The sequence below is a fragment of the Aegilops tauschii genome, chromosome 3 (genome assembly GCF_002575655.3).
Source record: "Aegilops tauschii subsp. strangulata cultivar AL8/78 chromosome 3, Aet v6.0, whole genome shotgun sequence".
In the NCBI taxonomy this organism is placed as follows: Eukaryota; Viridiplantae; Streptophyta; class Magnoliopsida; order Poales; family Poaceae; genus Aegilops; species Aegilops tauschii.
Window position 1 is genome coordinate 5,176,174 of NC_053037.3, and position 20,698 is coordinate 5,196,871.

The window sequence follows — 20,698 nt, forward strand, 5'->3', positions numbered from 1 at the left end:
GGTTTTTTTTTCTTGTTTTTTTCTTTTTTTTCAATCAGGGGTTTCCCTCTTTTATTTTTCCATTTTCCTTTATCTTTCATATTCCTTTTTTATTTTATTTTGTTTCTTTCCAAATTTCATGAACATTTTATGAAACCAGGGAGCATTATTTTTCAAAAATATGCAAAGAGAGAATGATATTCAACACCTTCAATTTCATGAAGACACGAAATCAAGAAAATCCCTTAATGTAGAGGAACAAAAAAACTCCTGCTCATGTAAGTCAGTATCACGTTTCTCGGTGGCAGATCAACAGGGCTTGTCCTCCCATGGGCCATGACGATGCTCTCATCCCATTCTCAAAGCCGTCCTTGCCATCCAACCATGAAGGGCGAACAAATTGTTCAAATTCACATCTCGGTTTTTTAAATACCGGTTACTAGAAATTTCCGTTCAGGCTGGAGAAAATTTGATACCATTCAAGAATTTTCAAATGTTTTGAATTTAAATGTGACATTGTGCTAAATATGTATGCTTTTGCAAGCTCCACATTCACCTTGGCCTGTTGGAACGGACCACCCTCAATCTTTGCGAGGTTGGTAGTTCAACTACCTTGACCCGCAGCTCATTTGCAAGATCTTGATTAAATGCTTTTATGTTTAAGCACAGGAAATATCGGAATTCACAATTTATTTAAATCATTTTGGACGAAAAAAATACAGAATTTAAAGATTTTTTGGAAATCAGGTTTTCCACGCCCAACCAGAAAAAAAAGGGGATCGAGAAAAAAAAACCTTGCTTTCACACAACAGTCAAAAAGGACTAGGGTCAAAGTAGTCGTTTCCTTGAGGAACTAAAGTGTAAACATATGCATGATATAGAGGCTTAACTGTTTTCGGGAATCATCACTCGTGTCATTCTCTGAATTTAGTTGGCATTCTCCATCGTACTCCTTGTTGGCCCTGTCCCCCCACGTCGACTACTTTCCGACGATGATGAGATGCGGTGACGAACGACGAAACAACCCGACGAAATTCTTTTACACCGAGATGGAGTGCGGTACAAAGCAGTAATCAAATCCTTTGCCTGAACGTCTACTAGTAGGAGCACGTACGAGCATTTCTACCGGAATCGTTCCAATCGATCTATACCTAGCTCACGTAACCAGCACAACATTGGATAACCAATCCTTTGCCTGCTAAACTGATTATACGGGTATATAGGTATTTATTAGCTAAAGTACTCCTATTACAAATCCTATTAGGTGGCTGTTCCATATACGTACCGTACACGGCCACATATATATGGTGTTTCACTCCTTGTCATTGTAGTTGCAATGGTCTTTTCTCATTGTAGTTGGCACTTGGCACTCTCCATCGGATCTCCCAAAGGTTATGGTTTGTTGTAACGGTCTTCTCTGATTTTAGTTAGCACTCTCCATCACGTTTCTTGGGACAAGTTTAGTTGCACGTCACCGGCCTCCATCGACATGCACTCTCGGAATCGCGGAGCATGAAAAAGGATTGAACTGCAACCACATCTAGTTCTTTTTCCCCACAGTCACTGGAGTACAAACAAGACATGGAAGCACAAGAGGAGTTAAGGTTAGGCAGGCTCTGGTATCTGAGCGGTGACAACGGTGCATCGGCAGCTTGTTCTGGCAATGGCAATGGTCGTACTGTGGTTCAGAAATGTTGATGTAATTTTATTATGTCTGGGGCACTTTATATTTCTGATGAACCTTTATAATAGAACTGGATCATTTCGCAAAAAAAGAAGCTCCTTTTATGATATAATCAGTAAAGCTGTAAAGGCTAAAGTAGGAATACGATGACTAAAGCTGATGCAAAAACGAAGTACTTTGAGAAAAATCGAGATGCTAAAACGACATCTACTAGTATGTTGTAACTAAGAGAGAGTATAATTCTCTGCAGCTGCTATCACATAATGCAGGTCGACTCGGACTGCTAACCACCTGTAGGCACTGCAGCTGCACTACTTTTCTGACAGAAACTGACCTGCCCTAATTCAAAAAGAAGAAAAAAAAACTGACCTGCCCTTCAGCACCTTAACCACCAGTGCTGCGTGCTGCCTTGTTCCATTTAACCTGTGAAACCCATCTCCTTCCTGGCCTATAAATACATGGCCACACAAATAGTCTTCCATCAAATTTTCCAAATAAAAGTTGTCCTTGACCAAGCGACATAAACCATACGTGCGTCCTCTCGAGGCAGGCAAAAGTAGATGGCGATGATCGGTGAAATGGATGCGGAGAGCGTTGTAGAATACTTCAGGGGCAAGAGCATCCTCATCACGGGTTCAACTGGCTTCCTAGGAAAAGGTATGTGTGTTCGTGCTGTAATGCATGATCACTACTTTTCACTTCAGGATGTGCCGTGCATGTGTGGTGATCACTGAGACGCTTATATGTACTCGTGTGTTTCTTGCATGATTTGTGGGTAGTGCTTGTGGAGAAGATACTTAGGGTTCAGCCAGATGTGAAGAAGCTCTTCCTCTTGATTCGGGCCCCCAATGTTGAATCGGCAAAGCTTCGGATTCAGTCAGAGGTGAAATATTGGTTTCTACACCACTTTACCCTATGAGGCTATGAGTGCACCTTCTTGCCATCGATGCCATTGTGTTTCTTGATAATCCATTCTCACTTGTTCACAAGTGAATGAATTTCATCTTTTGATGCCTATCTATCGTTGTGTGTTTAGTAATAAATACACACCAGAGGGAACGATAATATAGTAGAGAGCACAATAAGCAAGGTTGAGATAGATGTACACGGTATCACTATTCTAAATAGTACAGAGCTGCAAGTAGATTAGCAGCATTCGTCTCTGAGAAAGTACACTTACTCCTTAGAGAGTAATGTTACAAATGCATAGTACAAACGCTGTTTTGGTATTTTTCAGGTTACCGGGAGCGGGATCTTTCAACTGCTGAAAAAACAACATGGTGTGTGGTTCAATAATTTCATTGAAGAAAAGATCTGTCCTTTGGCAGGCGACATCATGCACGAAGACTTTGGACTAGACATTGCCAGCCTGATAGATTTGTCCAAGGACATAGACATCATCGTCAACGGAGCTGCAACTACAAATTTCTCTGAAAGGTTTGTAAGTGTTTCCTGGTCACATATTACTGGCACATTGCTGAAACAATTGGTCCTAATGTGATGCCAAATTTCAGATATGATGTGGCTTTCGACGTGAATGTCTTGGGAGTGAAGCACGTCTGTGCGTTTGCAAAGAAGTGTCCTAAGCTCAAAATGTTGCTTCATGTTTCAACTGGTGTGCAACCATAATAATACTATATATGATCGAGTTTGTGGTTGGTCGTGTGTCATGACATTCTGAATATTAACTCATTAAGTGACTGGTTATTTGATTTTACAGCCTATGTATCTGGTGAACAAGAGGGCTTAATACCAGAGAAGCCATTCTTAATGGGTGAGACCCTAAGGGTGGGCACACATCTAGACATCGAATCCGAGCAAAATCTGATCAAAGAAACCATGAGAGAACTAAACATTAATTGTTGCACAAAGAGGGATGAGAGGAGAACCATGAAGGAGCTTGGTCTGAAGAGGTCAGACACAAACATCTGATTAGAGAAGAAAAGAAAGCATACTTATCCATCTAAACTCCATGCTTCCATTTGGTAGCGCTACAAACCTGATACATGTGTCGCGTGTTTGTTCTTATGGACAACTGAATGAAGGGCACGAAACTTTGGGTGGCCAAACACCTATGTCTTCACCAAGGCACTGGGGGAGATGATGATCGGGCACCTACGAGGGGACATTCCAGTGGTAATCATCCGCCCTAGCATCATAACCAGTACCCTCAAGGAGCCATTCCCTGGATGGACGGAAGGAATCAGGTGACGGAAAAAACAAAATATGTTTCTTTATTATTTAAAACTGTGTACAATAGTAGACCTACATTTTCATCTTCCACAGGACAATCGACACGATTATCGTCGGATACGCCAAGCAGACCTTGCCATTCTTCCTAGCTGACCTTGACTTGATAATGGACGTGGTGAGTAACTTATTCACAGATTAGCAACAAATTTCCGAATGAACCTTGATCAAGTTACCAAGTGAACAAGCTCTGAGGAGTGGTCCTGGTGTGTGTGTGTGTGTTTTTGACAGATTCCAGGGGACATGGTGGTGAACGCTATGATGGTTTCCATGTCAGCACACTCGGAGGATCAGCAAGCGCAGATCATCTACCATGTAACATCATCACTGTGCAACCCCGCACCCTACGCCGTCCTGTCAGATTCAGGCCACCGCTACTTCCTTGACAACCCACCATGCACGGGAAGGAATGGCGAGCTTGCCCAGCTGAAGAAGATGAGATTCTTCAGCACAGTCGCACGGTTAACATTGTACACGACCATCAAATACAAGCTTCCCCTCGAGGTTAGCTAGCTTATACTATTTCCACATGAAAACTTTGATTCAAAGAGATGAGACGAGAATGAAATTAAAAGTATGAGAGTATCGTACGATCAATTATTGGACAGATGCTTCATCTAGCGAACATTCTGCTCTGTGGTGTTTTCTCACGGCACTACAATGAAGCCCGCAGAAAATACAGACTCGTCATGCAACTGATCGATCTCTACGCACCATACACCTTGTTCAAAGGGTGGTAAGTTAGTTCAAAGTCTTATCAAAATGTTGTTTCTTCTTTGGATAATAAGATTTTATGAATGTTCTCTGACTTAAATTGTCGTTCATCAATCTTGTGAAGTTTTGATGACATGAATTCACAGAAGCTGAGGATGGCGATGAACAAGCATCAAAATATCAATGTAGCCTACTGCTTTGACTTTGACCCCAAGTCCCTCGACTGGGATGACTATTTCTACAGTGTTCACATCCCCGGTGTGCTAAAAATTATGGATGATTAAATAACATCTAACTAGACAAATTTCAACCGAAGTTGCTAGCCTTTGAAATACAATAATTGTACTACTATATTTATTTGTAACTCTGGTGAATATGTATTGTGTGAATATGTATTGTACAATATTTTTTATGCAACTTTGTGCATTATATTAATAAAATAAAATTAGGTTTCAACTTTATGTTGTATCCAAGTATATGTATAGTAGTACTCCGTCATGCAGCTCTAATGAATTTTTTGATAAATGACGCTTTATTACTTAAAAGGTTTAAGCATCACACCCAGCCTCTACATAACTGGAGTAAATAGCATAAAACTACTACGTTACAGGCTAAGGTTTCAAAAAACTACCTGTTTTCAATTTTTTTCAGATAACTAGCAAGTGGGTGGTTCGCTGTTTCAAAAAACCCAAATCATCGAGTGATTTAAAGTTGAACGTGATTATGACAGGTCGGGCCCGCACCAAACGAATCGTTTGGTTGACTGTTAACTTACAAGTGGGGCCCACATGTCAGTGTCTCTACCTCATATTCAAACAAAAAAAATCTTCAATGCCCCAGTTCTTTTCCAAATTTAGAAATATGTCCTCACTTTTTACAAAACAACCCCTATAAACATTTCTAAAGAGCAATCGGGTCCTGCTGTTTTTCTAAAAAAGCAATTGGGTCCCTGTAGTTTTTCTAAAAAAGCAATCGGGTCCCTGTTCATGCCCGCCGCCGCACCATGCCGTGCTCCATGCCGCCGCTACGCACCTGCAGGACGCCCTCTCCCGCTCCTTGGCCGCAGAGACGGCCGCTGCTGCTGCTCCTTTGCAGCCGCCGAGCTGCGACGGCCTCTGCTGCTGCTCCTTGCAGCCGCTGAGCAAGGACGACCTCTGCTGGCTGCTCCTGCTCCTTGCAGCCGTCGAGCCCCGCCTCGCGAGTTGGTGCGGCGCGTGCCCGCGGCTGTTGGCGCCACAACCAAGTTGGTGCGGCGCGTGGTGGCTTCCGGCAGCGCCTTGGTCGATCTGGCGCATGCGCCATGGCCGTCGGACCTGGTCGCTTCCGGCGGTGTCTAGCTGGTGGCTTTCGGCGATGGCGAGCTGGTGGCTTCCGGCGGCGGAGGTGAGAGGGAGGCCGGGGAGGGGTGTCGCCGGCTTAGGAGAGGACAGAGTCGCCGGCTCGGGAGGAGGGTGCGTGTCCTGCTCGTGCTCGAGAGAGAGTTCAGGGGAGGGAGAGAAAGAAAAGAGAAGGAAGAGACACTGATATGCGGGCTCCATTTGTAAGTTAACGGTCAACCTAACAGTCAAACAGACAGTTCGTTTAGGTGCGGGCCCGACCTGTCATAATCGTGATCAACTTTGAATCACTCGATGATTTGAATTTTTTGAAACAGCAGACCACCCACTTGGTAGTTATCTGAGAAAAATTAAATACAGCTAGTTTTTTGGAACCCTAGCCTGTAAAGTAGTAGTTTTATGCTATTTACTCACATAACTAAGATGCACATAACCATAACTAAGTCCTAGTTCCAAAAAAAATCAAAAAAGGCGAAATACAAGTAATCACGTGGAGACTGTATAACGCCTAAGGCTGATGGAGGTTCAGGTTGCAGCAAGCAGCTTCAAAACTGAAGATGTGGAGAAGGTTCGGAGTTCAGACTGAAAGTGTCAATTCGGATGGCATCCTCTTCTGCATAGGAGGATCTCTTCACTCCGTCAAGCACGATATGGGCATCCATATAGCGAGATCTCCTCTGAATCCTTGATCCTTGGAACACACTGCTCTTATCACCCTCCATATATGGTCAGATGGCCTCTCAATCCTTGATGTAGCACACACTAGTAACATATAAATTCCACGAGATAGGTACAAGAGACAAATGTATTGAGAAATACAGACACATTTCAACAAATAAAGAATTATGGTGTCCCAATGGAGTATAAGATTCAGTAAGAATTGAACAAAGAAAACCCCCAGAGTTTGGAAACAACAGAGATAATCATGATCATGCTATGGTTTGAAGCAATTATATAATTTAGACAACACTACAGGCCAGGAACAATGAGAGAGTTATAAATATATATTAAAGATTCATTAAGCTTGTTAGAATAAATCCGAGGTGCCCCGTGGATCTATCGAGGACCAAGCAATCACACAAGCACGACACCGAAATTTGTTAACGAGGTTCACCATCATGGCTACATCCCGGGGCCTGACTACGGGCGCTCCTCCCCGTGACACCGTCACAATACCGCACACCGGCCACCCGAGCGCCGGCACACGCCGCCGACTCCCCCTGCGTACATGTGCTATTATGTTGGCATATGTTACATCGTGTGTCTACCCCCGCTATATATGAGAGGTATAGGATACAAGTGTCCTCTTTGGACACGACTCCATATCCTATTTACACACAGTCCAAAACCAAGTCCAACTGTAACCTACCTTGTACAATAATATTCGACACAATTTTAACAAACTCCACCTTGGTGAATATTCTACACCACCTTGAATTTATCCATGCGTCGAACCTTCATGTATATTGGACTTGAGTTACGCCATGAGCATCGCTGCTACTCCAAGACTCCACGTGACTCCACCTGCAATTGTAGTCCCTTCTCGTCTTCTTCACAGTTAACACTCGAGCAAAATCAAGTTCCTCTTTACTCTACTTTGTGCTCCCAACTTCCGGATTATCCGCTCAACGCTATCACACAGAAAGTGAACAACTCACATATTGGACGCGACATAAAAGAGTTACCTGAACTCAACATCACCGCTCTTTCTTGACCGTCTGTCTGAAACTTGAACGAATTTCACCGTCGCCCTGTGTCACCTCGAGTCAAATTCGCAGTTGTCTCACCCTTCTCCCGGATAGTCTCTGACATGTCACACAACTATAGCACTCCACCTCCTTCTGTACTCGTCATCCACACTTTGCGAGGTGCACTGAACACCACAGAATATACGGCCATGTACTCTCTCAGCTTTTGACAATTTTAGACTTTCCGCCACTTTCTCAGATTCTCCACGGTCAACTCCTGTCCATCAACTAGCACCGATAGACCGAGATTTGTTAACGAGGTTCACCATCATGGCTACATCCCCGGGACCTGACTACGGGCGCTCCTCCCCGTGACACCGTCACAATACCACACACCGGCCATCCGGGCGCCGGCACACGCCGCCGGCTCCCCCTGCGTACATGTGCTATTATGTTGGCATAGATTACATCGTGTGTCTACCCCTGCTATATATGAGAGGTCTAGGATACAAATGTCCTATTTGAACACGACTCCATATCCTATCTACACATAGTCCAAAACCAAGTCCAACTGTAACCTACCTTGTACAATAATATTCGACACATCTTTAACAAAGCTACTCCACAACTTTTTCGATCTCACTGATCCTGCTGCAGCTAGCAATAGCACGGCTACTCTGGTGAAGTTTTGGAGGTTGCTGCATGCCCATAGAAAGATCAGTCATGCCTATTAGTTAGTAGGGTATATGGCATAAGATATTCAGATTTCGCAGCAGTTTGCAATTTGATAGCACGAGTGGGAAGGTGCACAATAAGTTGCTGGCTTACCATGTACATGTACTACTGCCACTCGTGTGACTCCACGGTACAGTGCATTATTCAACAGTAAGCTGTTCTTCGACACATCAGTTACATGTGCAGTCGATTGGTATCGATGCGGCAGTGGTGATGGAGGACACTGACCGAGCTAGCGGAGACGGCAGCTGTAGCGTTAGCGGCTGTCTGGGGGCAAACATGCAGGTAGGAAAGTGTAGCAGCATGCTCGTAGCACAAGCATAGCATGTTTAACAAGAGCTAGTTTATGCACGCCAATATTGAAGGCGATGTGCAAGCCCTGGTGCACCAGATAATTCTCTCCCTATGTACCCAACTAATTTAGTGTATTAAATAGCCAAAGGTTCAAAATTTTAGCTTTATCGAGTATTTAACCAAGTAAGATTTGTTTTGTTTTAAATACATAAATTTATATTGCGTAGACTACTAATCAAACGACAAGATCTATCTCTGTGACAAATGATTTTAGTGGCTCCATGATCACGTAGGTTTTAGGTAGACTGGAACCAAAAGTGACAAGGAAAAGAAATACTAACGTGAAACCGAATACAATCAGTTTTTTGTGTTGACATGATTTTCATTCCTTCTCGGAAACACAAGACAAGCTTACTCTATAAAAGATACAAGAATAGGAACTCCATCAAGCATAGTCATAGATGGCACATCATGGTAGTTGGCATGTCCTTGTCAATTACTCCTTCAAGAAACTGCAGTCGAACACTAGGAGCATTGAATGTTCAAGAACGTTGGAGCTATCCTTTAATTCGTAGGACTCATTCACTCCTCATCTTTAAACACTTGGCTTTGCTCAATTTGCGATTCTAATTAAATTAACTGCTAGTGCTTTCAACGCAGCACTAATATATAGTGAGAGATGAACTTCCCTGTCAAATTCCATCTCAAAACTCATGGACTTTGTTTCTCCAAAGTAGACACTCAAGCGAAACATTCCACCTATCAAAGAAGGGGTTGTGAACTTGACATGGATCTCACCATATCTGCAGTTGCAAGCGAATTTGTTAGCCGCTTCATCTCCTTCCTGATAAACAAGTACTCCTACTCAAGCCATATCCGATTAGAGGAGAAGGTGGACAGGTTGCAGCATCTCCTAATGAGAGTACACACGGTTGTTGAAGAAGCAGATGGGAGATACATCATGAACTCCAGGATGGTAATGCAGCTCCAGTTGCTTTCGGAGGCCATGTACCAAGGCTACCATGTTGTTGACACCTTCAGGTACCAAAGCTTTGTGGACAAAGGCATCATCGAGGTTTGCAACTCATCTATTTTGCCTTTCGCCATTCCTCTTAAACGTACTCGCACAATTGCATGTACAAGAAAGGACAAAGTAGTGAACCTTGATTTAGATGGTGCCTTGCAAAGCATGCAAAGTGTTGTGGCTAACATGATGGAGTTTGTTGTGCTTTTGGATGGATGCGACCGCATGGTGCGTAGACCATATGATTCGTATCTTTACTATGAAAACATCATGTTTGGTCGCCACGTTGAAAAGCAAATGCTCTTGAACTTCTTGTTGCAACAGAACACGCCTGGTGATGAACCAGCTGTTCTTCCGATCATAGGTGGTTGCACAGTTGGCAAGAAAACGTTGGTTGCTCATGTGTGCAGCGATGAGAGGGTGCGGTCGCGCTTCTCTTCGGTTTTGCACTTCAGTGGAGAAAACCTTTTGAAAATTCTTGAGCATGAAAGTACCATGTTCGGCAAAGTGTTGGTAGTTGTTGAGTTTGCTTCCAATGTAGATGACAACGATTGGAGAAAATTCCACTCATTTGTTAAAAGGTTGGCTAGAGGTAGCAAGGTGATCATCATAAGTAAACTCCAAAGATCAGCCAGATTTGGATCAGTGAAGCCAATTTTTCTTAATAATTTGTCTTTCGAGGAATTATGGTACCTATTCAAGACACTGGCATTTGGAAGTGCAAACCCAGAAGAACATCCACGACTAGTACCAATAGCACAAGAATATGCCAAGATGTTGCACATGGAAGAGTCACTTCTTGTTATAAATCCAGTTGCAGATGTACTGAGGAACAACCTGAATGTCCAATTCTGGCTTTTCCTATTAAAAAAAAGAAGAAGAATGCTTGAAAGGAACCTCTCTATATATGGTGTGGATCTGAAAATACAAATGGAACAAGGTTATCCGCTTGATTTAACAGATTATGCTTTGAATCCACTGCGCGCGATACCTTATTCAGCCATAGTTCCAAGAAAGAAGGAATTACCAACGGTGACACTTGGGGACCTCGTGGCAGATCCTAGTGTTAGGCCAAAAGGAGAGTTCAATTTAGTGACATGGGAATCAAGGATTCCTCCTTACAATTCCGCATCTTATTTTGTTCCCGACTGGGTTCAGGATATGCCTGAAGGTACCCTCTTGCCAGGGAGGAAGCGACGCGAATTCCATGTATAATCTTATAACATAGCTTCTATAATTTAGTGTAATAATCGTTGTCTAGTTTTTCATGAAATTTGTTGTCTTTTTACAAAGACCCAAAGAATGATTTGATGTCAGCAGGCATACTAAGGCCACTCTGTGTCTAATTCTGCATGTATATGGTCCTTTTTCCTCTCGCTCTATTCTTCCTTTTATACTTCAGTCCTATCTTTTTTTCATCTGAGTGTTAATAATTTAAAGTTGAAGAACTCTTATAATGGACTTCGACACAATATCCTATGACTTAAATGTTTAGAGCAACTCCAACGGGGCGACTCAAATCGCCCGCCTGCGTCCGTTTAGGTCGGCGCGGACAAAACCGGAGGCCCAACACGCTGACCCAAACCCAAAATGCGTCCGCGCCGACGCATTTGCGGCCCAAATTTGGGCCACAAATGCGTCGGCGCGGATGCGAAGTGTCCGCCGCGGCCCCACTTGGCGGCCACCCAACTACCGCCCACCGTCTAATTCCCACAGACACTGGGCTCACTAGTCAGCCAGTGCAAGCGTTCTTTTTTAACCCGCACATGCGGGGGAGGGGGGCGTCCTCATCCACTTCCGTCCACAACTGCCCCCCCCCCCCCCCCAACCCACGACCACCTTCTTGCTTCCTCGCCGGCGACAACCCAAAACCCTAGCCATGGGCCTCTTCGGCAGAAGCTCCGGCAGCGGCAAAGGCAAGGGCATCCCCGGCGCCTCATCCTCCTATGCTCCTCCCCCTCCTCCTCCGTCGCTGGCGCGTGCCCGCCCAGGTCGACAGCGTCCGCACATCCCGGTGCACCAAGCGTGGTGGCACTGGGAGTACAGGCAGTCGTTGCCGTACCCGGACGTCACACTGCCACACCGCTGGCACCTCGATCCGCAGCGGATCCCGGTGCCAGTGGTGTCGCGGACTCTCCCAACTGGGAGGCCTGGTTTGCCCTCGAACACGAGGAGGAACGGCGGCGGGGCGTCCACATCAACCACGACATTCCGCCGCCGCCCCTGTGGGTAGAGATGGTGGAAGAGGAGGCGGAGGCAGAGTACCCAGCCGCCCTCGAGGAGGCCCTGCAACACGCGCTGGAGGTGAGCTGTCTCGAGGAGTCCGCCCATTGGGATGGGCTGGAGCAAGCCATTGCTTTGTCTGTGGCGGGTTACTCCGTCCAGGCGCCCCTGTTCGTGCCGGCGCCGCCCCTCGTCGAGCCCAAGCCCAAGCCGGAGCGCGAGCCAACTCCCACGCGCAAGCGTTCACCGCCGCTCCCCACTTGGCCGGAGGAGTCCTTTTTGTGGACCGGCCAGTACTGCGAGTGGGTGAGCGCGCCTCCCTACCAATACGCCGCCACGCTGGAAAAAGAGGCGACCCACCTTGAGCACTGGAAGGCGCACTGGCTCGCCGAGGAGCGGGCCGACAGCGAGAGGCAGATGCAATATGAGCAGATATTGCGCCGTGACGAGGAAGCTCTGCGACTCGAGGAGGAGGAGGAGGAGCGCGCCCGCCTCGCCGCTATGCCGCCGCCGCAGCAGACGCTGGAGGAGGCTGCCCTGGCGGCCTATCAAGCCGCGTTCGGTTGGGCTGGGCCTCCACCCGTCTTCATTGACCTTACCGGCGGAGAGGACGACGACGGCAAGGGCAAGGGCAAGGGCAAGGCGGTCTACTAGGGAAGCGTGCAGGCGGTTTATTAGTTTTTTTTTTCATTTTCCAGTTGTTCAAGTGGACTTTGGCCGGCGTTTGACCGGCTATTTATGTATAATTATGTTTAATTAGTCAGTTCCGGCCACGTTGGCATAAATGGGTCTGCCTCCCGTTGGGTGTTCAACCCGACCCATTTCAAAAAGCGAACGCACACGTCCGCCTGGCCGAACCAAACGGACAAAAAGCGGACAAAGCGTGCGTCCGTTTGTGTCGCCCCGTTGGAGTTGCTCTTATAGCTTTGGCTGGGTGGAGGAACTAGGACTTCGACACAATATATTTAGAGCCAAAATGGGGTTTGGACATTGTAGCAGAACCAAAATGTGTTTAGTTTAACAACACGTAATGCCTCCTACGCCATCGGTTTCATGTTCAAACCTGGAGAGAGAAATATCTCTGAAAAGATTACCATGACGTTTGAGACTTGGCCTGTTGGCTACAAAATTTGATTTTCAACAAAGTTAGCAGTCATCAATCTTAAAAAAAACTGTTAGAAGTCAATCTGATGGTGACCTGGATGGCAACCGAAATCATGATATTTTCCAAATGTAGTAGTTGGTATGAGATGAAGTCACTCATCCTTTGTTTGAACCGCCAAAAAATTTTGTGCTCTTATTGCTGCTTGCCCAATAGAAAGGTCAACCATGGCTGCCTAGCACATGCCAGCCGCTTGATTGGATTATCTTAGATACGCATATCAAGTATCAACATATGACATCAGATAATTAGATTATCAGTGTGCAGTTTAACAACACTAGACAAAAGGTGTACAAGAAATTGATCCTTACCATGGACATGTAGTACTGCCGCTTTTATTAGCTTAATTAGCCCTCGGTGAGCTGTTGTTCCACGCCTCGGTGAAGAGTGTATTCGATTCATCTTCGACGCGGCAGAGGAGGAGGCCGGAGGCGACAGCGAGCTACCAGAGACGGCGGCGGCGGCAGCGGGAGCGGGGTTGTGTGAAAAATGTGCAGCTAGGAAAAGTGTGTGCGGGTCACGGAAGCCGCCAGGAGGCACTGAGACTCTGGAGGCTACAGATCGCCGGCTCCTCCGACGCAACTTTGTCGGGAGGTTGGCATGGACGGAGGAAGGGAAAAGGGATAACGGCCTGCTTCACAAAAAGTGCTCGTATCCGGTCTAGTAAATCTCACACAAAATTTGAGTTTCAACCAAATTAGCACTTGACGGTGACATGTATGCCTGTATGTGTATGACAACCTAGTTGCTGCTATAGGGGTAGCATTACCTAGTAGTGACTTAAACGCTCTTCTATCTATATCTATATCTATATCTATATTTAATAATAAAGGGCTATTGCTTCGGACGGTACGTCACTAAAATTACCTTTAAAGTTGCAAAATATTACCCAACAATACCACCTACAAGTGATTAAAAATGTTTTACATAGGGGAATCCCCCGCCCGGGCGGCCCATGCAGTAGGGACCTCCTATACTGCCAGGGATGGAGTCAGGATTTGGAGATAAGGGGGGCGAAGGAGACATGATCGATTATTCTAAATAGAAGGCACAGCGCGTCGAGTACACGTTTTCTTTTAAGAAAGTAGAATAAAAACGAATATAACATGATCGAAGAGGGTCTAAGGCTCATGATCTCTTTGTTATTGCGGTGAAAATCATCGACACCAAGGGATAATTAGTTAATAATCTTACATCATTTGATAAATAATCTTACAAGAGTTGAATTCCCACTCCCGACCCCTGAGCCGCTCCCGCGAGCGTCCTCGGGGGAAACCCTAGCGCGCCGCCCCTCGTCCTCCCTCGTCGATCTCTCCGCCCGCCGCCACCGCGCAGCTCCGCCGGGCAAAGTCCGGCCGGCGTTGGTGGCGGCGGGGATCTTGCCCCTCTCCTCGCGGTTGGCGTCCGGCGCGAGACGGCGCTGGGCTGGGCGGGGCCCAGCGGCGCGGAGGAGGGCGTGCTGGGTGGCGGCGGCCCTGCCTGGCGGCGGTGCAGCTGCGGCTTGGGGCCCCTCCGACGCGCGGCGGCTGCAGCTTCTCTGGCGGCGGCGCGAGTTATCCCGGCGGCGGCTTGGTGGCGTGGCGGGGGGAGCTCCGGCGATGATTCGGTCATACGGCGGGCTGGAGGGCTGGGCACCGTCCAGTGGTGCTGCCTCCGCAGCGGTTGCGGCTTGGGGCCCTCGACCCCGATCCGATCTGGATCTGGTGGTGCTTGGGTCTGGGCCATGGCGGCTGGCGAGGCGTGGTGTTCGTCGGGGCTTGTCGGCCTCTAGGCACCATGGGGGTACCGGCGGCGACGCGTGCCCGACGTGGTGACGCTGGTGGACGTGGTGGTCATCTTCTCCAGAGATGGCCGGCCAGAGACTTGGTGATCGGATCTCGAGATCCATCATCTTGTCCCGGCTGCGAGTAGGGGAGACATGGTTGCCAGTGAAAACTGAGCCGACGGCAGGCGATGGCGGCGTTCTCGCCGTTACCTTGATGGAGGCATCGTCGTGTAACTACTGTCGACCCACTCGTGCTGCTCCGGGGAAACCCTAGGATCTGGTGTTCCAGATCGGACGATGGCGGCACTGCGGTGTCGTTTCTTTCTTGGGAGCATCGTTTGCGGAGCAGCGCTGGAAGTCAGAGGAAGGAGGTGGAGCGGCTTCGTCTTGCACGGAGCTTCGGTGGTGATGTCAAGTCATGCCTGACCGACAGGTGCTACGCTTTGTCATGCCTGGTCGGCAGGTGCTACGCACGACAGATCTTCCAAGGACTTCAAGCTGTGTCGGCTGGTGATACTTGGAAGCATGGCGCTGAGGTGTATCAGAGGCGACCGTGACGTGCTCAGCTGTTTGCGCGCAGGGAGGAGGTGCCGTTTGACGCCGTGGTGGCGTCGATGATAGCTAGACCGAGCAAGGTTGATGCATCAGTACAGTTATGAAGATGGAGCGGTGGCAGTTGGCGGCGGCGGCCTCTGAGAGCACGCCGGACCAGTGTGTGCCACAGACCCGGCAAGAGGCTAGGTTGGGGTCTCAAGTCTTAGATGTTAGGGTTGGCTGCAATGTCTGTTTGATATTAGGCCCAAGCTATCTGCGCCCCTTCATCAATTGGATAGGTATAGCGACAGTTTGTTGCTTAGACGGCGGCTTTAGTCTTACTTTTGTATGACTTTATAAGGTCTTGTGAGAATAATTAATAAAGTGGCCGTATGCATCGCCCAGATGCAGAGGCCGGGGGTCATCCTCCTTTTCTAAAAATTTTTTTTGATAAATATATGATCTTTGTCTTCTACGTAAGTAGGTTGTATAGGTCATCAGTAAAATGTAAATACAGTAATCAATCTTAATTCATAAGAGTAGAGCTTGTATGTTGTTGTACCTTGATTAGGTCAAGATGCGTAGACATAATTAACAAACAACGATCGGATGCCAAGAGAGCCAGCAATCCAGTCAGTACCAATGAAATCCAGCACGGCAGCCATCATCTTTGAAGGGCCACGGAGATTGATGCTTCTAGGATTCAGATCGTGTATATGTCGTACCTTCAGGTTTCAGACTGCAAAGAACGAGAGATTGATCAATTCTGCGGTAGTTTCCCTTCCTGGCAGGCGAGACGGCGGCGCCGCCGCCGCCGCCGCCGGCATGAGTAGAAGATAGGAATCATCCCTGTTCTGCACCCTCGTCCAATGCAGATATCTACAAAATACTCCTATTATAGAGTAAAATACGTACATGGCCATATGTCCAAATAGGTCTTTCCTTTTTATTGGGCCGCGTATATCTGTTGGGCTTAATCCCTAATTAGTACTAATTAAATGCATGTTGCCAATTTGTATGTATAGTAGTTTCGGTAACTCCATACGGGGGGCGAAGCGATGGGGGATGTCTGACCCCTGCTCGCACCCCCCTGTCTACTGCTCTCTGCGGGGGGAAGACGCAGCGCGGCCGTTTGTGCCGGCACATATCCGGGCAGCCTGTCTTTAAAATTTAGATTTTTCTTTCTTTTTTTTGTTTTAATTTTTTCTTATTTAAATAATTAGGTACTCCAAAAAAGTTCAGAAAGTTAAAAAAAAGAATTTTAAAATAAATATTTAATAAATCATGAAAATTTGGTGGATTCAAGAAATGTTCGCGATTTTGTAAGACATGTTTGCTTATTAGAAAAATTATCAGAATTTTGAAAACAAATGTTCGGCCATTCAAAAAATGTTCATCATTATTTAAAAAGTTCGTCTATTAATTTTTATAATGAAATTGAACAAAATTTAGCCAATTCAAAAAATGTTCATGAATTGAAAAAATATCCTAAAAATTCAGAAACTGTTCATGACTTACAAAATAGTTTATTCATTCATAAAATGTTCGCTGATTCAAAATATGATCATGCATTTCAAGAAATGTTCATTAAATTAAAAAATCGTTCATGAATTTCAAAAATTATTCCACCAATGTCCAAAAATATGTTTGTCGATTCTAGAAATGTTCGACGATTCTAGAAAACTGTTTAAAAATTTGTTCAATTTTTTTAGAAAATGTTTGCAAATAGTATAAATTTTTTATTAATCCAAAAAATATTCTTTATTTTAGAAAATGTTCGAAAATTTGTAAAAGGGTTCATGAATTTGAAAAATATTCACCATTTCAAATATGTGCATGAGTTTAAAAAATGTTCATGATTTCAAAAATTGTTCATGCTTTCACGAAGAGTGATAGTATATCTCGGTGATGCAGTAAAATGTGGTCATGCCCATTGAAGATTATGATGTTTTTTTCCCATTGCAAGGCACGGGCCGTTTTGCTAGTTTCTTCATAGAGGTAGTATATCTGAATTCGATACTTTGCCCCCGACAGCTTGGGCCCACGTGTCTCTTTTGACCGAGTCGAGACGAGCGACTCCCCGACCAACTCTCGCTGGCTGAAGCTCACTCGGCGGCGGCGACAGCGACGGAGAAGGCAAGCGCAGCTAGGGACGGTGACGGCGGGCAAATCCACGGTACCTCTGCTCCCCCTCCCGTTCATCTGCCTCTGCTGCGATGCGACCTAAGCCGGGGAGATGGTGGATCCCGTGGGCCTAGTTTTCAGAGAGTTAACCCCTGGATTGGCGTTGGACTCGACGTTTGTGGAACCTTAGATGATACTAGTGTAGGGTGTAATAAGCCGCGGCGACGAGCTTGACACGGCTGGTGCATGTATGGGCGCGCACTGGACGCGTCGGGCGCGTCAGGACCGCACCGTAGGCGTGCGTGTGTGTGTGCGTGAGTAGGACTAGGGTGCGGGCGTGGCGTGTGCACGTTGCATTGTAGGACTAGGAATCCGTTGGCGAGCGGGACCGGGTCGCTGAGACGTTCTGTTGAGGGCTCACCGCGAGCTGGGCGCGTGCATGCGCGAGGTGGCCGCGGCCAGAGCGGGCCAGAACGTGGACTCAGGGGAGTGGAGGCGTGCGGGTCGTGCCCAGCGCAGACGAGGGTATAAAACCCGTGTGGTGCTCGTTGTAACGGGTGTGGAGTGAGCTCGGGTTCATGCTCGAGGGTGAAACAATGCCGTTCGTGCGGCGGGCGTTCGTGCGCAGGAACTCCACCGTTTCCTCCTCCTTCTTGCTTCTTCTTCTTCCTCGCTTCGGTTTGGTCTAGGGCGAGGTGACAGAGAGGGAGAGCTAGGGTAGAGGGAGAGCTAGGGCATGGTTAGACACCAACAATTGGCATCAGAGCCAGGTTGCGGGAGGAGCTCGCCGGTGATGTCGCTCGTGCCCTATGCAGGCGGAGCGGGCAGCTCGCTGCCGCAGCCGGTGCCGATCCTCACCGGAGAAAACTACACGGCGTGGGCGATCAAGGTGGAGGCAAACCTCGACGCGGCCGGGCTGTGGGAAACGGTGGTGGTGCCGGAGGACGCGGCGGCGGCTGTGATCGCGAAGAAGGACAAGCCGGCGCGGGCGTATCTGCTCGGTGCGCTCGCGGAGGACCTACTGCTGCAGGTGGCATCCAAGAAGACGGCGGCGGAGGTCTGGGCGAGCCTCAAGGCCAGGTTCGTCGGCGCGGATCGCGTGCGGGTGGCGCGGCTGGGCACACTCTGCGGTGAGTTTGAGCTCCTGCACATGGCGGACGGCGACACGTTGGACGGATTCGCCGGCAAGCTCAGAGCCATGGCGGCATGCTTCGCGGGGCTCGGCTTGACGCTGGAGGACGCTGCACTCGTGAAGAAGCTGCTCGACTCCGTGCTGGACCGCCTGTACGCGACGGTGGCCGCGATCGAGCAGTTCTGCGATGTCACGCCGATGCCGTTCGTGGAAGCACTCGGGCGGCTGAAGGCGTTCTTCGACGAGCGGCTACAGCGACGCGGCAGGCGGGCGGCGAGCGAGCAGACGGCGCGCTGATGTACACGGCGGCGCAATGGCGGGCTCGGGAGCGGTAGCAGGGAGGTGCGCGGGACGACGACGACGTGCGGAGTGTGGCGTCGGGCAACGGAGGCAACCGGCAAGGCCGGTGCTACAAGTGCGGCGAACGTGGCACTTCAAACGGGAGTGTCAGCTGCTGTGGAAGGCACCGACGGCGGAGCGGGCGTTGCTGGTGGATGACGGCGCCGAGGACGCCGGACTGCTCTGAGCCACAGCTTAGGGCGCGAGTGTAGGGTGTAATAAGCCGCGGCGACGAGCTTGACACGGCGGGTGCGTGTATGAGCGCGCACTGAACACGTCGGGACCGCACCGTAGGCGTGCATGTGTGTGTGCGTGAATAGGACTAGGGTACGGGCGTGGCGTGTGCACGTTGCACCGTAGGACTAGGAATCCGTTGGCAAGCGGGACCGGGTCGCTGAGACGTTCTGTTGAGGGCTCGCCGCGAACTGGGCGCGTGCATGCGCGAGGTGGCCGCGGCCAGAGCGGGCCAGAACGTGGACTCAGGGGAGTGGAGGCGTGCGGGTCGTGCCCAGCGCAGACCAGGATATAAAACCTGTGTGGTGCTCGTTGTAATGGGTGTGGAGTGAGCTCGAGTTCGTGCTCGAGGTAAAACAAGGCCGTTCGTGCGCTGGAACTCCACCGTGTCCTCCTTCTTCTTGCTTCGTCTTCTTCCTCGCTTCGGTTTGGTTTAGGGCGAGGTGATAGAGAGGGAGAGCTAGGGCAAGGTTAGGCACCAACAACTGGACCCGAGGTTGGTTAACAAGGGCAACGTTGCTCATCTCCAAGTTGTGGTGAAATGGCCCTCTTTACCTGACTGATCCCATGGGCCATGGCCACTTGGTAAGATCACTCGGTTCTGCTTCAGCGGTTTCCTGATGCAGCTGCTTGGAACCTGCGATTGTTCGAAGCAATGTTGTCCATTATAAATGGTTGGATGATACTGCACAGCTGCAGCAATGAAAGAGTGATATAAATATTAAAAATGGGTTGAGCTACTCCGCAACTTCTTCGATCTCCTTCGTCCCGCTGCAGCTAGCACTATGATGGATGCTCTGATGAAGGCCTCCCTCTTGTGTGTTTTCTTCTTCTTTTACAATCTCAGTCATCTTACCGGAACTAGTAACTCTGGTCGCTTGAAAACTCTCGGTCTTCATGTTGCAGATATCATTTTTCTCCTCCTCAACGACGCAGAGAGTGATCTCGTTCTGGTGCTCTTTACACTCAGTTTTCACGGCTTCAGTTACCCCCCTGACGCCCTTGTTGGTTGCATAACATTTGGAGTACCGGAGAGTGACCTTTTGAAGGCTTAGGAGGTTCTTGTTATCCATATGCTCTTCACTAGCTGATCCAGCGTACAGGTTGAGCTCACGTTGTTCCAGCTTTGGCATAGCTCCTTCCTCAAAGAGCATCCTAGGCATATCATTTTTGTTGGGAGGACTTCAAGCTGCACAATGAGGCTCTGCAATCTTGGCAGCTCTGCGAGTATATTCAGATCATCCTCCTATGGCTCTGCACAATCTTGGCAGCTCTGCAATCTTGAACAATTTTTTTAAACAATTTTCTTCAATCGGTGAACATTTCTAGAATTGGCAAACCTTTTTTTGGACATTAGAGGAATAATTTCTGAAATTCACGAACACTTTTATAATTTAACAAACATTTTTTGAAATGCATGATCATTTTCTGAATCAGGCTTACGTCGATAGAGTAGCAGGAGACACGGTGGATCTGACCA

At 47.9% G+C, this 20,698-nt stretch overlaps 3 protein-coding genes across 3 annotated transcripts; all 3 read left to right on the top strand.

Moving 5' to 3' along the window:
• Positions 1–2,107: 2,107 nt before the first annotated feature.
• Positions 2,108–5,065, top strand: LOC109776709 (fatty acyl-CoA reductase 1). Its single transcript, XM_020335372.4, has 10 exons — positions 2,108–2,320; positions 2,443–2,546; positions 2,901–3,100; positions 3,178–3,278; positions 3,384–3,576; positions 3,709–3,870; positions 3,950–4,031; positions 4,145–4,417; positions 4,522–4,649; positions 4,752–5,065. Exons 1-10 carry the CDS (start codon positions 2,224–2,226, stop codon positions 4,909–4,911), a joined length of 1,500 nt encoding a protein of 499 aa, XP_020190961.1. The 5' UTR covers positions 2,108–2,223; the 3' UTR covers positions 4,912–5,065.
• A 4,403-nt stretch (positions 5,066–9,468) lies between these two features.
• Positions 9,469–10,920, top strand: LOC109776705 (disease resistance protein RGA2-like). Its single transcript, XM_020335368.1, has one exon. The coding sequence runs from the start codon at positions 9,469–9,471 to the stop codon at positions 10,918–10,920; it is 1,452 nt and encodes a 483-aa protein (XP_020190957.1).
• A 7,386-nt stretch (positions 10,921–18,306) lies between these two features.
• LOC141042582 (uncharacterized) lies at positions 18,307–18,942 on the top strand. Its single transcript, XM_073511424.1, has one exon. The coding sequence runs from the start codon at positions 18,307–18,309 to the stop codon at positions 18,940–18,942; it is 636 nt and encodes a 211-aa protein (XP_073367525.1).
• Positions 18,943–20,698: the final 1,756 nt, after the last annotated feature.